At 45.1% G+C, this 15164-nt stretch overlaps 1 protein-coding gene across 2 annotated transcripts in view; it reads right to left on the minus strand.

Annotated features, from left to right (window-relative positions):
• Nucleotides 1-11983: 11983 nt before the first annotated feature.
• Nucleotides 11984-15164, minus strand: part of LOC104144434 (polycomb group RING finger protein 3) — a 78411-nt gene continuing 75230 nt past the window's right edge. For both annotated transcript variants that reach the window (XM_068924686.1, XM_068924681.1), the window contains one exon: nt 11984-15085. In XM_068924686.1, coding sequence (XP_068780787.1) covers nt 15038-15085 — 48 coding nt within the window. In that variant the 3' untranslated portion in view covers nt 11984-15037. The remainder of the gene's footprint in view (nt 15086-15164) is intronic.

Raw genomic sequence — 15164 nt, forward strand, 5'->3', positions numbered from 1 at the left:
TTCTGCTCCCTCGAGGAGGTGCTGCCATTCCTCAAAGGCAGCTCTGATTGCCAGGAGCTCCTTGTCCCAGATGTCATAATTCCTCTTAGCAGGGGTGAGCTGCTGAGAGAAAAAGGCACAGGGGTGAAGCTCCTGCTTAGGGCTGACCATCTGGGAGAGGATGGCCCCTATGGCTTGGTCTGAGGCACTTGCTTCCTCAATGAAAGGCCAGCTGTGGTCTGGGTAGACTAGGATGGGAGCTGTGGTGAATGCCCATTTCAATTCCTCAAAAGCCACTTGAGTTTCAGGTGTCTACCAAAAGTGAGTCTCCTTCTAGGTGAGCCACAATGCAAAACAAACCCTTTATGACCCATCAATAGAAGTTGGCAAATTCTAAGAACTGTTGCACCCCTTGCACAGTATAAGGGGGCTGCCAACTTGTGACAGCTTCAACCTTCTTGGGGTCCATACACAAAAAGTGTTGAGGCCCATTAGATACCCCAGGAACTCCACCATTTGCTGGTGGAAAGAGCATTTCTCTAGTTTGACATGAAGTCAGTGCTGCTGCAAGCAACTCAAGACCTCCCAGACATGGTCTATGTGCACCTCTCAAGTGGTGAAGAACATAAAAATGTCATTCAGCTATGCCACTATATAGTTATCAGGCAAGCCCCACAGGATGTCACTTACAAAATGCTGGAAGGTGGCTGGTGCATTGCAGAGACTGAATGGCATCACCAGATATTCATAGTGGTTATATCTGGTACAGAAGGCAGTTTTCCATTCATCTCCCTTCTGAATTCAGAGCAAATTTTGTGCCCCTTGCAGGTCCAGCTTTGTGAACCAGCAAGCCCCTTGCAGATGTATCAAGAGCTCTGAGATGAGAGGCAGGGAGTCCTGGTGATGTCCTTTCAGCCCCCTGTAATCTACACAAGGCTGGAGACCCCCATCCTTCTTTTTGACAAAAAGTATAGGGGTCCCAGCAGGGGAGGTGGAGGGGTGGATAAACCCGTGCACCAAGTTGTCCTTGAGGCACTCCTTGAGGATTGCTAATTCAGGGCACAACAAGGCATAGATGTGCCCAAAGGGTACCTCCTTTCCTGGGATCAGGTCAATGAGCCAGTCATATGGGCAATGGGGTGGTAGAGTTTCTGCCTCCTTCTTCTCAAAGACATCTGCAAAATTTCTGGACTCATCTGGGAGCATTGCTGGGGTTGGGGGGGGGGGGGAAGTGACTGAGGCAGAGGTATGCTCCTGGGGCCTGAGAGAGTCAGAGCTGCAGGCTGTGCTACCAGGAAAAGCTGTGGTGATGCAGAAATCTTGGGGCTGAGGCTGTGCTGAGGATGCAACCATGATCCAGGAGTGCCATACTTGGTGCAACTATTGTGCAATTATGTTTCTTGGTCACCATCCTCCAGGGGGTTGCTGTAAGGCTCTCCACAATGGACACGTTCATGGCAGTCATGCAGCTGGACAACTGCTCACGTGCTGTAGCACCAGGAATAAAGGAATTACTCGATCAACCCATACAGGGTGCTGGGCGGGGGGGGGGGGGGACAGTCCCAAGAGGATCCCAGGGCCAGCTCTTGCCCTCAGACTCTGAATACCCCCTTCCCACAGGGAAGCACAAGGATCCCCATTGTCAGTCAATGATAGGGTTGTGCTTTCGTAACCCCGGCAGCCTGAGGATGACAGGAAAGAGGAAGGACTAGATGGATGGGGAAGGACAACATCTCAGAGTGTCCAGGTGCCACAGTTACCCTCAGGGGAACAGTCTCATGGGTCAAGAGATGATTACTGCTGAACAGCTAATATATGTTAGGTAGGCCCCTGGGTAAGCATATCTGAATAATAAACCCCTGTACCCTTGTTCAATTCCCATTGAAGTGTTCAGGGAGCTGGGCAGGGGTTGCTCTGGGTGCAGAGGATGCTAAAGCAGCCCTGCAGGGCTGTGATCTGCCTCTTCATACTGACCACAGTCTCCTGCAGGGTTTGGAGGTCAAACAGGGGCCGGGGGGGGGGGGGGGGGGAGGCAGCACAGCCTGAGGGCCAGGCTCTATGGTGCTCAGCTCAGGGCTCAAGATCACTTAACCGTCAGGGAGCCACAAGAGCAGGGCTGCTCCCTAAGGAAAGGTGAGCCAAAAGTGACCACAACACAGTCCAGGCAATGACCGCACCAACAGGGTGAAGTCCCATAGCACCTGTCAGATAAGCAGAGCAGGGTGGTGACAGCAATGGATCCTATTGCACTGACAGTCTAGTGATCATGAAGCAAAATCAAGGTAACAAGCTAATTCCAAGGTCAAGCCAGAAAAATCCAAACAACAATTCAGGAACAGGACTGAGAATAGGTACACCAACAACATAGCTCAGGAACTGAAGGCCCAGATCTGAGCTTAAATGGAGCTCCTGGGCCCATGGGCAGAGGGTGTGGGTGGAGGCCCCAGGTAAGGCTGGTCAGGGCCATTAAGGCCTATTGATGTACTCAGGGCCCTGACATTATTGTGCAGTTGTTATGTGTGGAAGACATGACAAGAAATACTTGTTATATTTTTGCTGCTTGAACCTCTCAACCTTGTCTCTCCAACAAGTCTCCCTTCCCTGCAATGCTCTTAATACACTAGATCCTTCCACATCCTCTCTGAGCCCATCCTACAGTTGTTACAACTCTTTCCTCTATTCCTCACCTGTTTAGCTGGGGATGGTTTTAAAGATATGCTGATTGGCCTGCTGACCACTGCCTCTTAAAACAGGAAATGACCGAGTTCTACTTTCCTCTCCCCCTGTGCAGGCACTAATTTCAATTTCTCTACTGGCCTGTCTACTGCTTTTCACATAACATGTAGGACCTTGAGAGCTTTAAAGCTGCCCCAGCTCCATCTAATTTGGTTGAAACTGGTGAACAGGGCCAAAACTGTCAGGGGAGAGCGGGGGGGGGGGCATGCACAGTGTGATTACATGTGTCACTTCTTAAGAAAGTATACTTAAAGAAGGCCAAATTGCAGCAGATAAAACTAGTATGTATTTTTGAGGTGTCAAAGATGTCCTATCCTAATCTTGCAAGGAGAGATTTTTTTCATGAAGTTTGACAAGGTTTTTGGCTAGTCCAAAGTGTTTCAATGAATGTATGCTGGCTTTCTGCTGCTCATCAGGATTCCTCTGGAAAAGCAGTCATTTGAAAATGTAGGCAAAGGCCTTTAGATGAATAACCTTCTGGTTTGTGAATATTTCAGTGTTTCTTAATAAATATATGAGTTGTCTTTCAGGGGTTTGCTGTATTTTGGTTCCTTAAACATCTGGACATATAGATACATTTTTATGCTTGCATTAAGAAGTTCTTTAATATTCTCACTGTTCTTATTCCAACTCTTTCCCCCATTCGAAGGAGGGGAGTATCTGAGATCATTCAAGCTTTTACGATGAGTCCAGGGACAGTGGGCTGTGTTCCTGCCTTCTTGGTCCACTTAATGGACACAAAAATGGCACTTCAGAGGACATTCCTCCACTGGTGTGAGAGGGGTTTTACTCCCAAATCATCTGAAGAGTTGGGCTGAGGATAATACAGCCATGGGACCAGAGATCCCTTTCAACTTAAATCCTTTTAAGATTCTGTTAGTTGAGAAGTGTTGGTTATAGCAATGGGAAAGAATTCTAAGCTTTTTCCTAAATCTTTCACTTAGCCCCCACACCTGGAATACCCTGGCTTTCACAGAAACATCATTCTCAATTTTTTAAAAGGGAGGAAAACTCACAACCCTTAGTATTGCAGAGGAGCAGGATGCAAGGATATTAAAGTACAATAAGAGAATAATGCGGGGCAGTTGCACTCACAGCACAAATGAGCTGAAATACTTGGGGGTAGGGAGGGTGGATTCCAGACTGCAGACTGTGTAAACAGAAGCTTCACCTTTGATGGTGTGTGCTCCCATGATATGGGGTAGCCAATGTCCATGTTCAGAAGTGATTAAAAGGCCAATGCAGAAGACTAAATTGTTAAGCACTGCAACAATTTACTTGTTATAAAGCAGGATTGTCACAGAGGCTCAAATTGCATTGAATCATCACTTCTAATGCTTGAGTGTTATCTCCTGCTTTGTGAACCTAAGTGTAACAGGCTTCTAAAAAAGCATTTTGGAGAAGGCAAAAGCTTTATATGCTGTAAAGCATGAAACCTGCATTCTTCTGGTAAGATACCTATGTTAGGTACCTAATAAACCCTTTGAGAGATTTAAGTTTGCTCATGGCATTGCCTTGCCAAGATCCTGTGTGTGTTATAGGCAGTATCCTTTCCTACATGTGTGATGCCTAGTGACTTTGTGGCTAGTCTTTTGAATGAGTGATCCAACCTGGTTGGAATAAACAAAATGATCCAGGGAAGGTCTTTTTTTTTTTTAAACTGGGGCACATTGCTAATGCCTTTATTACACAGCCTGGGCAAAAAAGAAGGTTGTAGTTTTTGTGGAATTTACATACTGCAGGTATAAACTGCGATGGGTCAGGGAACGATTAAAAAGAAAAACAAAAACCTATATGCCAGGCCCAGAAGAGGTTCAGTGCTTTATGTATTTTGGTAGCAGCAAAAGAAATGGAACAGTTGAAAAACATTAAGGCCAAAACAATGCGAGTCAGGTATGCCATAGTAACTTTGAAGTCAGTTTGGAGAAACAGAAGCCTTGTTCTCTAATGCAGTGTTTAATAGGCATAAGTTGAAACAAGAGAGGTTTAGACCAGATATAAGGAGAAACTTTTCCACCATGAGGACAGTCAAGCAGTGGAACGAGGCCCAGAGAGGTTGTGCAGTCTCCATCCTTGGAGGCTTTCAAGACCCAACTGGAGAAAGCCCTCAGCAACCTGGTCTGACCTCACAGCTGATACTGCTTTGAGCAAGAGGTTGGACTAGAGACCTCCTGAGGTCCCTTCCAATCTGAATTATCCTATGATCTCTGTGAAGGTTGTCTCGCAGTCTGGTGCTGAAATATGGGGGCCTGTCAAGGAGCAGTGTTCCCAAGATTAGAGATGTTGATTTAGCCTGAAGGGATGAGGTGGAAAAGTTCAGTAGCAGGCCCCCATTTAGAACTGGAAAAGTGGTGTGGTCAAAATCAAAGATGATGGCAGGAGATTAAAAGTGAAGGCAGCGTTCCAAATGGAGCACAGGCATTAGCAAGTAGCACTTGGAACTGTATTGCTACCTGGGCAGCAGCTACTTCATTTGTTTGTCCACAGCTTTCCATCTAGCTGAGTTACCATGAGCACTGGCATTCGGACTGGCTAGTCTGGATTTCTGTGCTGGCTTCTATTGATTTGCAAGCTGTAGTGTTTGTCCCCTGGAAGATTGTCCCAGCATGGTGCAAGAATCCTTGTCCTGACCATCTGTTCCCCAAGTTTGCTTAAATAAGGACCCCTTCTCTGGGAGACTTTTTATACAAACCCTACTACAGTATAGACAGGTCTAAACATTGTCTTGCTGATATTTCAATGTTGGAGCAGGTTCTGTGTTTTCTCCTTGGTTGGCCTGATAGGGTATATTGCTAGATCTTGGCAAGCAGTCCTCAATAGAAGGGTTCGTCTTGGAGTGGACCCAGTTTGAAAACAATGTAACTTATTTTAATGAGTTGGAGAATAGCTATAGATTTTGCTGAATACAATAGATTCCAGAATTTACTGGTGGAATGTTCTATCTAATAACAGAAGACGACAAAAAGCCAAGCCAGAACCCCAACTCTGTATAATACATGTGCAGGCATATGGCTGCATTAGGAAGGGCATCTTTTTCCTAGACTGAAGAATCCCATCCTATTAGTTCTTTCTTGAATGGAAGATGTTCCATACCTCTGATATCTTGTTGACCTTCTTGAGTGTTAGCTCCTTGACCTTGATAGGATGGTGCACAGACCTTTCCTGGGGCTTATTATCCATTTCTACAATGCAGGTGGAATCTAAGGTACATACACATGCACCCACATCTGTACCTGGCCCTGGCTGCATATACACACACCACAAAATGCATTGTGCTCCACTCAGGATACCAGCTAAGAGTGTTTCTGTTGATGAACTTTGATAAACTTTGTTTCATTGCTAAAAGATGATCCTTGCTGATCTTAGGTCGAAGACACCTACTAATCACAGTTGAAAGATGCTCATCTACTCTAGTTGAGAATATAGCCTGTCTAAATCTTTTTCTTCCTCTTTTCCATGCATAGAGTTAATGGTGAGCTTAGGTTCTTGGCTTTTCACAGGGCAGAAGGGCAATCCCTCATTCTTGCAGCCCATCTGGCAGCATAAGTGAGACAGACAAGTTACAGTTGAAGTTACAGATGGATCAGGCCCTTTCATAAGGGGCCAAGCAAGCTCTCTTTCTAATTCTTGTGGCATGTGTTTGTGATATGTCACTTAAAACTGTTCTTTTTATGTTCTGTGCCCACAGCTCTTTTGGCTTAATTTTGTAGTGAAGTTAACAGGATTTGCTCCCCGTGGTAAATCCCTCAACTGTTTTTCCCTTCCCCTATTATGGTTTGTGTTGGGGTGAACACTCTAGGTGTTGCTTCAACCACAAGTGACATCTCTGCAATCAGGGAACAAGTTTATTGTCCTGTTCCAATCTGTCCTGATCAAGAGCAGGGCTGCTGACAAGTACCCTCAAACAGTCCCAATTACATGTGCTACTTTCCTCATTCCCTTCTTCCCTTTCTTGATCCTTCCCTTTACCATTGTTTCCCTCTCAAATAGCCCACCCCTGTTTACTCTTTTTCTATTGGCCTTGTTTACTGGGGTTAAGCCCTTATTTGGCATTTGTGATATGGTTGCCCTGGCAATTTCCATCAGAGTGATCCTCCTTTGGCAATTCTCATTTGTTATATATGTAATGCTTTGAGGGTCCTCATGTTGCTATTTGTACAGTTTTGGTTCTCCCTTTTACTAACCTGTTTGTGTAGCCACAGGTCATTGTTGGTCACCTGTGTGCATACCCCCTTACAGTTTCTGCATAGGACCACAGTACAATGGGACAGGAAAAATAGGGGCAAGCACAACAAGCAGTATATTGGATTGTATCTACACACAAGGGAGCTGCAACCTTGAAAGGATGATGTTTGTGCCATCGTGTCTGCCCCACTCTAGTGACTCTTGAGCTCAGAACAGGTGTTCTGGGTGCAGATGACTTTGCCTGATCAAGGAGAGCTAGTTTCCCCACAGTGAATGATGTATGTGATTGCCAGTACTGGGTTACACTGCACAGCATGACTTTTCTACCTCAGTGACAGCAGTTGAAAGCAGTCCCTGACCGCATATGAGATTGCTGACTTGAAGTCTATTTGTATCAGAGTTCTCGAACCAACACTGCAAGCCTCATGCTTTGTCCCTAAGCTCCCTACTGTCACAAGGCTTTTGATTAAGAGGAGCGGCATGTTGGTACTGTAGTGGTCCCCCCCGCCCAAGGGTTTTATGAGATGCTAATTCTACTTTTTACTGTAAAAGAGGCAGTGATTTTTCTTTCTTGAGCTTTAAAGCTGGCACAGAGAGAGACCACACAGTCTTAACTTACATTAAGGGTTCTGGGATTATCTCTTGAAGACCTTCTAACTAGCCACTGGTGGCTTGAGAAGCTGAATATGAGTTCCTCTGATCTCTGCCAGCTGACTTGGGTGACCAGAAGGCTCCTAGTTGACTGAGAACAGCCAGGGTGCAGTAGCACTGTTGAAGTGCACAAAGAGCCTGAGAAGGAAAGCAGTGGAACTATCCTTGGGCTCTTCCTAGCTGGGCTTGTCCAGCTGCTTTGTGGCCACTGCAACCCCATTTAGGCAGGGCTAGGAGGTTCTGCTGCTGTTGCTGAAAATATAGTCCTGAAACTTGAAAACAGCTTCCTCTCCTCCCACTTGCTGCAGATATTGCAATGTTCGAGCCATCTGCTCATTGGAGAAGTCATGCTGCCCATTAGTTATACTAGGGGGGTCTCCTTGGGTCTAGTGGGCAAGAAAGGGAGGTACCAGGATCAAACTCAGAGCTGCAGAACTTTCCTTTTGAAGTCTACTGCTACAAAAAAAAAAAAAGAAACTCTTGTTAGATAATACTCCATCCCAAGCCTGTATCAGACCATTTCTGGCTCCAATTTGGCAATAATGACATAATTAGCTGTGTTTGCATTCAGCATAGTCCCCAGGCAATGGATTGAGGGAAAAAAATAATGGGAGAACTTGGTCATCTTTGCTCAAAGTAAGAGGTCTCAGTGTGGTGTTTCTATGAAAGTGTTAGTCTGCATGAGCAAGCCACTGAATATTGGACACATATAATACAAATCAATTAGTTCAGTAATTATTCAAATGCTGAGACATAAACACAAAGGTCCAAAGAAAAGACTTTACCCACATAGAATATCTATTTTCTGTAAAGGAAAAAGGTTATTTAATGGGATTCTTCTGGAATCCCAGTTTATGAAATGGCCATTTTATACCTCAGGACACTCAATGAATATGATGGTCCTTTTTTTCATTGATATGAGTCATTCCTCAGGGTAGGATGCAACCCCAAGTGACTGGGCTAGATTTATTGCAAGAAATGTAATATTTTTATCCCTGGGGCAGATAGAGCCAAATGTTGAGCTTCTTGCCCACACTGGATGTGCACTGTAGTTTAATAGTCATGTTTTTCAGGCTGACTGTCCATTTAGAATATCATAGAATTGTTGAAGTTGGAAGGGACCTCTGGAGCTCATCTAGTCCAACCTCCATGTTCAAAGTAGGGTCAACTAGAGCAGGTTGCTCAGGACCATGTCCAGTTGGGGCTTGAATATCTCCAAGGATGGAGACTTCAAAACCCTTCTGGGCAACCTGTTCCAGAGTTTGACCACCCTCACTGTAAAAAATTTTTTCTTCGTATTTAAATGAAATTTCCTGTATTTCAATGTGTGCCCTTTGGCTCTTGTCCTTTCACTGGATGCCACTGAGAAGAGTCTGTCTCTATCTACTTTACACCCTCCCATCAGGTATGTATACACATCATTGATTAAAAACCCCCTGAGCCTCCTCTCCAGTCTGAACAGTCCCAGCTCTCTCAGCCTCTCCTTGTATGCCAGGTGCTCCAATGCCTTCATCATTTTTGTGGCCCTTCGCTGGAAGTCCCCAGGTACAGGACTTGGCATTTCCCTTTGTTGAACTCCATGAGACCCCTGTCTGCCCATTTCTCCAGCCTGTCGAGGTCCCTCTGAACGGATGCACAATCATCTGGTCTATCAACCACTCCTCCCAATTATGTATCATCTGCAAACTTGCTGGGGGTGCACTCTGTCCCATCATCCATGTCATTAATAAAATATTAAACAAAATTGGCCCCAGTATCAACCACTGGGGGACACCACTAGTGACTGGCCTCCAGCTAGACTTTGTGCCGCTGATCACAACCCTTGGAGCCCAGCAGTTCAGCCATTGTTCAGTGCACCTCACTGACCACTTATCTACCCCGTACTTCATCAGTTTATCTATGAGGATGTTATGGGAGACAGTGTCGGAAGTCTTGCTAAAGTCAAGATAAACAACATCCACTGCTCTCCCCTTGTCCCCTGAGCCAGTCATCTCATCATAGAAGGCTATCAGGTTGGTCAAATATGATTTCCCTTTTATAAATCCATGCTGACTACTCCCAATCACCACCTTGTCCTTAATATGTTTGGAAATGGCTTCCAGGAGGATTTGCTCCATCACCTTCCCAGTGATCGAGGTGAGGCTGACTGGTTTGTAGTTTCCTAGATCCTCCTCCTTTCCCTTGAAAATAGGACTGACATTTGCTTTCTTCCAGTCCTCAGGAACCTCCCCCAATTGCCATGACCTATCAAAGGAAATCAAGAGTGGCCTTGCAATGACATCTGCCACCTCCCTCAGCACTCGTGGGTACATCCCATCAGGTCCCATGGACTTGTATGTGACCAGTTTGTTTAAATGTTCCCTAAGTTGATCCTCTTCTACCAAGGGTAAGTCTTCCTTTCTCCAGGCTTTCCCACTGGTCTCAGGGGCCTGGGATTCCTGAAGGCAAATGTTAGCAGTAAAGACTAAGTTGAAGAAGGCATTGAGTATCTCAGCTTTTTCCATGTTCTTTTGTCACCAAGTCCCCTGTCCCATTCAGCAGCAGGCCCACATTTTCCCTAGTCTTCTTTTGCTGCTGGTATATCTGTAGAAGGCTTTCTTGTTGCCCTTCACGTCCCTTGCCAGATTCAACTCCAGATGGGCTTTGGCTTTCCTAATCCCATCCCTGCAGCTCAGACTGTCTCCATAGTCCTCCCAGGACACCTGTCCCTGCTTCCACCTCTTGTATGCTTCCTTTTTATGTTTGAGTTTAGTCAAGAACTCCTTGTTCATCCATGTAGGCCTCCTGCTGCCTTTGCTTGACTTCCTGCATGTGGAGATGGACCATTCTTGAGCTTGGAGGAGGTGATCCTTGAAAATCAACCAGCTTGCCTGGACTCCTCTCCAGAACTGTCTCCCATGGGATGTTTCCAAGCAGGTCCCTGACCAGGCCAAAGTCTGCTCTCCTGAAGTCCAGGGTTGTGATCCTGCTTTTTGCTCTTTTCTCTCCTCTCATGATCCTGAACTCCACCATCTCATGGTCACTGCAGCCAAGGCTGTCCTCGACCTTTACATCCCCTGTAATGCACCGGGGCAAGTGTTCGTTATTATCCCAGTAGGACAGGCACTCAGACTCTGTGAGGTATTGATGAAAATACCATTTATTGGAGCTAACACTAGGAGGAAAATGAGGATAGCATAGATAATCTTACATCCCTTCAGATGCTGGGAACCCTGAGCTGTGCAGCATCAGACTAACCTCCAATCAGGGCATGGCACATGGTGCAGATCCCGTCCACAGAGAAGTTTGTCAACATTTTGATCTTTAGAGCTCTTACATGATTTTCTTAGAAGAAAACAATTCTATTCCTCATTTCTACTGTCAAAAAAAAAAAGAAAGGATGAGAACTTGCTGCTTCACTTTAACATAAAGACAAGAATACACAGGTGGTACAACCACCAGTGCCAAGTGGGAGCTGCCTACAGATTCCTTTGTTATGATTAGCCAGCTAAATTTATCCTGCAGCCAAGGCATATGTGCAGCACAGAACAGGCTGAAGGCCAAGCTATACGTGCAACATAGCACAGCACAGCACAGGCTTTTGTCTTCTCAGGTTAACTGTTATGTGGATTGCTAACTCCTCAATGTACAGTGGTCTTCCAGTTAGGATCACTACATCCCTGACCAGTCCTTCCTTGTTTGTGAATATGAGGTCCAGCAGAGCACCTCCCCTCATCAGCTCCTTGATCACCTGTGTCAGGAAGGTATCATCATCAACGCTGTTGTCTTTCCCTTCCAGCAGATATCAGGGTGGTTAAAGTCCCTCATGAGGACTAGTGACTTCAAATGTAACACTTCTTCCAGTTGTATGAAGAAGGTCTCATCTACTTCTTCTTGACTATCCCTGATGGAAATGGCTTTTAACTCATATCTTTCCTGTTGCCCAGTTACAGGGTCTGTAGCTGTTATAGAAACACTTGTGGGGTGCTGCTTTGGACCCTCTTCCTTGCAGCTCTCCTGCAGGACAGCAAGAGGTACAGTGTCTCTGAAGAGCAAGCTGAGCAGAGCTGTTATACTAGACAGCCGCTCTAAAAGGAAAAATTATGTGTCTGTGAGGTACAACTGCTTTGAGCAACCCCAAGCACCATTTGTGATACTCTGGACAGCAAGTCAAAGGGGCCAATCACATGTGTTGAGGTATGCAGGACTGAATTTCTGCTTTGCTAAGGTAATAGGCTTTTCCCATGTAAATCCATGTGAAGAAGGTGAATAGTGAGCCATTAAAACTTACTTACTTTCCTTATTTTTCCTTTAAGTGTTGTGAAATCTTATATCAGGTGACACTTACAAATCTGAAATAAAAAAGTTTTCAAAAAGCTTTCTTCCAGCTTAAAATTGTTCTGTGCCCTTCCTTTTTCCTGCAGGAGAGTCAAAAAGAGAATAAGTACAGAAACAACATCAGTTGTATTTTTTCTTGTCCAGTTATCTCCTAATCCACTGAGATCTTCTAAGTATTTCCATAGACTGATGTAACTATACCCACTTGCTTAAAACATTATGTTTCAATAGCAGTCATGACCCCCCCAAAGCAATCATTAATCAATGAGCTGCTTGAGACCAGCAGTGTTGTTCCTAATATCTCTATATAAGACTATAGGAAGAATTGGCATATCCTAAAAATGGTCAAAGATCCAGGACAGCTACATGCTCGACTCTGACTTCTTGCAGGATGTAGATATCAGATAGGCACCATCCTGACTCTAAAGAACAGCCCTGCAAAAAGATAAAAAAAAACAGCCTTGGGGAAAGACATCTCAGACAAGGTGTGTTTAGGACAAAATGACATGGTAGGCATCCCGGTCCTGATCCAGAAGCTAAGAGTCATTCCCTTGATCCCAGTGGGTTAAGAACAGGCACCCATTCATTCCCTCATATCTCTACAGACAGTCATACATGCTTGTGTGGAGGTTAGCTGATATAAGAAGTTTACAGTCAGCTAAGAAGCAGTAACTTGGCTGTAGAGGATGCTTGGGAGACCTCACAAGTAGAGTGGTTTAAGCAGCCACTGAAAGTGACTGAAGTGACCTCTGCAGGGAAAAGGATGAGGACTATGTACCCAACCAGATATTACCTCCCCACAGCTCAGATGTAACTTCTTAAACCACCTGACCTCAATCACAAGAACATATCTGTGTGGGCCCTAATCTTAAGCATTTTTGCAGATGATACAAAATTGGGAGGAGGGGTTGATACACCAGGTGGTTGTGCTGCCATCCAGAGGGACCTCAACAAGCTGGAGAAATGGGCAGACAGGAATCTCATGAAGTTCAACAAAGGGAAATGTCAAGTCCTACACATGGGGAGGAATAGCCCCATGCACCAGTACAGGCTGGGGGTTGACCAGCTGGAGAGCAGCTTTGCAGAAAAGGACCTGGGAGTCCTGGTGGACAAGTTAACCATGAGCCAGTAATGTGCCCTTGCAGCAAAGAAGGCCAACAGCATCATGGGCTGCATTAGGAAGAGCATCACCAGCAGGTCAAGGGAGGTGATCTTTCCCCTCTACTCAGCACTGGTGAGGCCACATCCAAAATCACTGTCCAGACTAGAACCAGGTCAAGGCTCCATAGTTGCGTGTCAAATTTTGTCTTGCTGAGGATAAGAGCAAAATATCTCAGCTCCATAGAATCAGTACATAATGCTGTCAGCTAGTCAGACAGAAACTTCCAATTTCTACACCACTGGGGCAGCCTGTCTTTTAAGGGGCTGGGGCAGGCCTTCCCTCTGGAGGCCTGACTCAGCTCTATTTCTTTTAAGGCTTTTCTTTTGAATGTAAACAAGCCCTGAACCCTGCTGATTGGCTAGCATTTCCAACTTGTCCAGGACAACCTTGCAAACACATCCAAACATGTTTTTTTGCAATATCCTGAGCTGCACTTTTAACATGTGGATTAACATTTTCCAAAGCCCTTTTCAAAACGGGGACAGCCTTTCCAAACAGAGTGCACAATATACTTCCAACGCCTGCCCCATACATCACAGGAACGCCTTGAAAACAAGGGAGATCATTGCCAGCCTGGGCTCTCTAATAATTCATGTACAAGGACGGCTCCCCATAATTCTTTACCACTACCATTTTGGTGTGGCTTCTTAAAATGCCAGAGACTTCTTAGGCTGCAGATACAGCTTCACAATCACCTTCCCAAAGCAAAGTGAGAAATACTTGTTCCAGGTCATCTTTATTTCAATGCTGATTGTGTCGATGTGCTGGTGGTTTACTGGCACGTAGCGTGGCTTATCATATGTCACCATAACAATCTCATTGTTATTACTACCCGTTGGAACACAGCACAATAATGGAACTGAAAAGTCCCTAACCAGCTGGGGCTAGAGGTAGAACGATTTAAACCCTCCAGTGATGTCCACCAGAACAGGAAATTTCTTACTAGCAATCTTCGGAGAAGCCCACAAAATGTGCTAGATCCTCAAGTGTAGAAAAAATAAAGATTTTCACTTTTTGACGTTCTTCAGGGTAAAATGTTCCCTTGATTGCTTTGTGACCATAGTCTATTAAGCAGTACACAGGTAACTCTCCCCTTCTCAGAATTTCAGCTACTATGAACATTTCGCCTGTGAACATCTGCTCATAACCTTTCCCAAATCTCTTTTGTTCTAGACACCCTGATATAGTTTTTTGAGCAGAGGTGCAGAGTCTTTAATTTTAAACACATTCTCATATATGGTTTTCCAAACCCTTGTGGAGTTTAAAGGGTTCACATCCACAGGCCTGGCTCTGATAGTTCTGTGGAGGCTATGGGTATGGCTCTTTATCAACTCTGATAACACATCAGTGTAGCGAAAAGTGTTGTGTGCTGTAAAATATCTCCAACTCTTGATTTTGAGCATCCTGTTAAAAATGTTCCAAGATGGAGACTTGCCCAGGCATGCTTGGATAACATGTCTATCACTGTTAAGATGTACTTAACACCATCATTGTGTTTGGAAAACTGTTGCATATCCACCAAGTCTGCCTGCCATTGAGCATCCACCTCTGCCACAATCACCTTGTTTCTTTTAAAGCGCTTTCTTGCCGCCTTGTGTAAGCTGTGATCATCCTGGTTTGCAAGCCAGGCTGCCACTTGGCTTCTGTTCAGATCGGCAGTTTGCCTTTTAGCCCCTTCAAAAAGGGGATTTATACCCCCAAAGCTTCCCACCTCCCCAGGAGCATAGTAAAAGTTTTTTAACAGAAGCAGTAGCATAGACACGTCTACCTACATGCTGCTACTACACACATGTAAGAAATGAAACACCGGACAATCAATTTAACTCATGTACAGAGAAACTTTATTAACAGGGTATGAGGGGAGCTGGTCGCTGGTCAGGCTTCTCCAGCCTTTTTCCTTTTTTCCTCAAACATTGCTGTCCCCTCTATGCCCATTTGCCTTTCTTTGACTGTTGCAGGCCCAGATAGGAGCACAAACACATCATGGCACACTTATCTTCTCCCTCCTCAGTCAGTCGGATGGCTCTTTTTGAAACTTTCTATAAGGTCATTAACCTAAGGATAAGGAAACACATATAGCACCAGCCTGCACCTATAATGGCCTCACAAGTAGCTGTAAGCTCTCCCATGGCTG

Source organism: Struthio camelus, chromosome W (genome assembly GCF_040807025.1).
Source record: "Struthio camelus isolate bStrCam1 chromosome W, bStrCam1.hap1, whole genome shotgun sequence".
Taxonomy (NCBI): domain Eukaryota; kingdom Metazoa; phylum Chordata; class Aves; order Struthioniformes; family Struthionidae; genus Struthio; species Struthio camelus.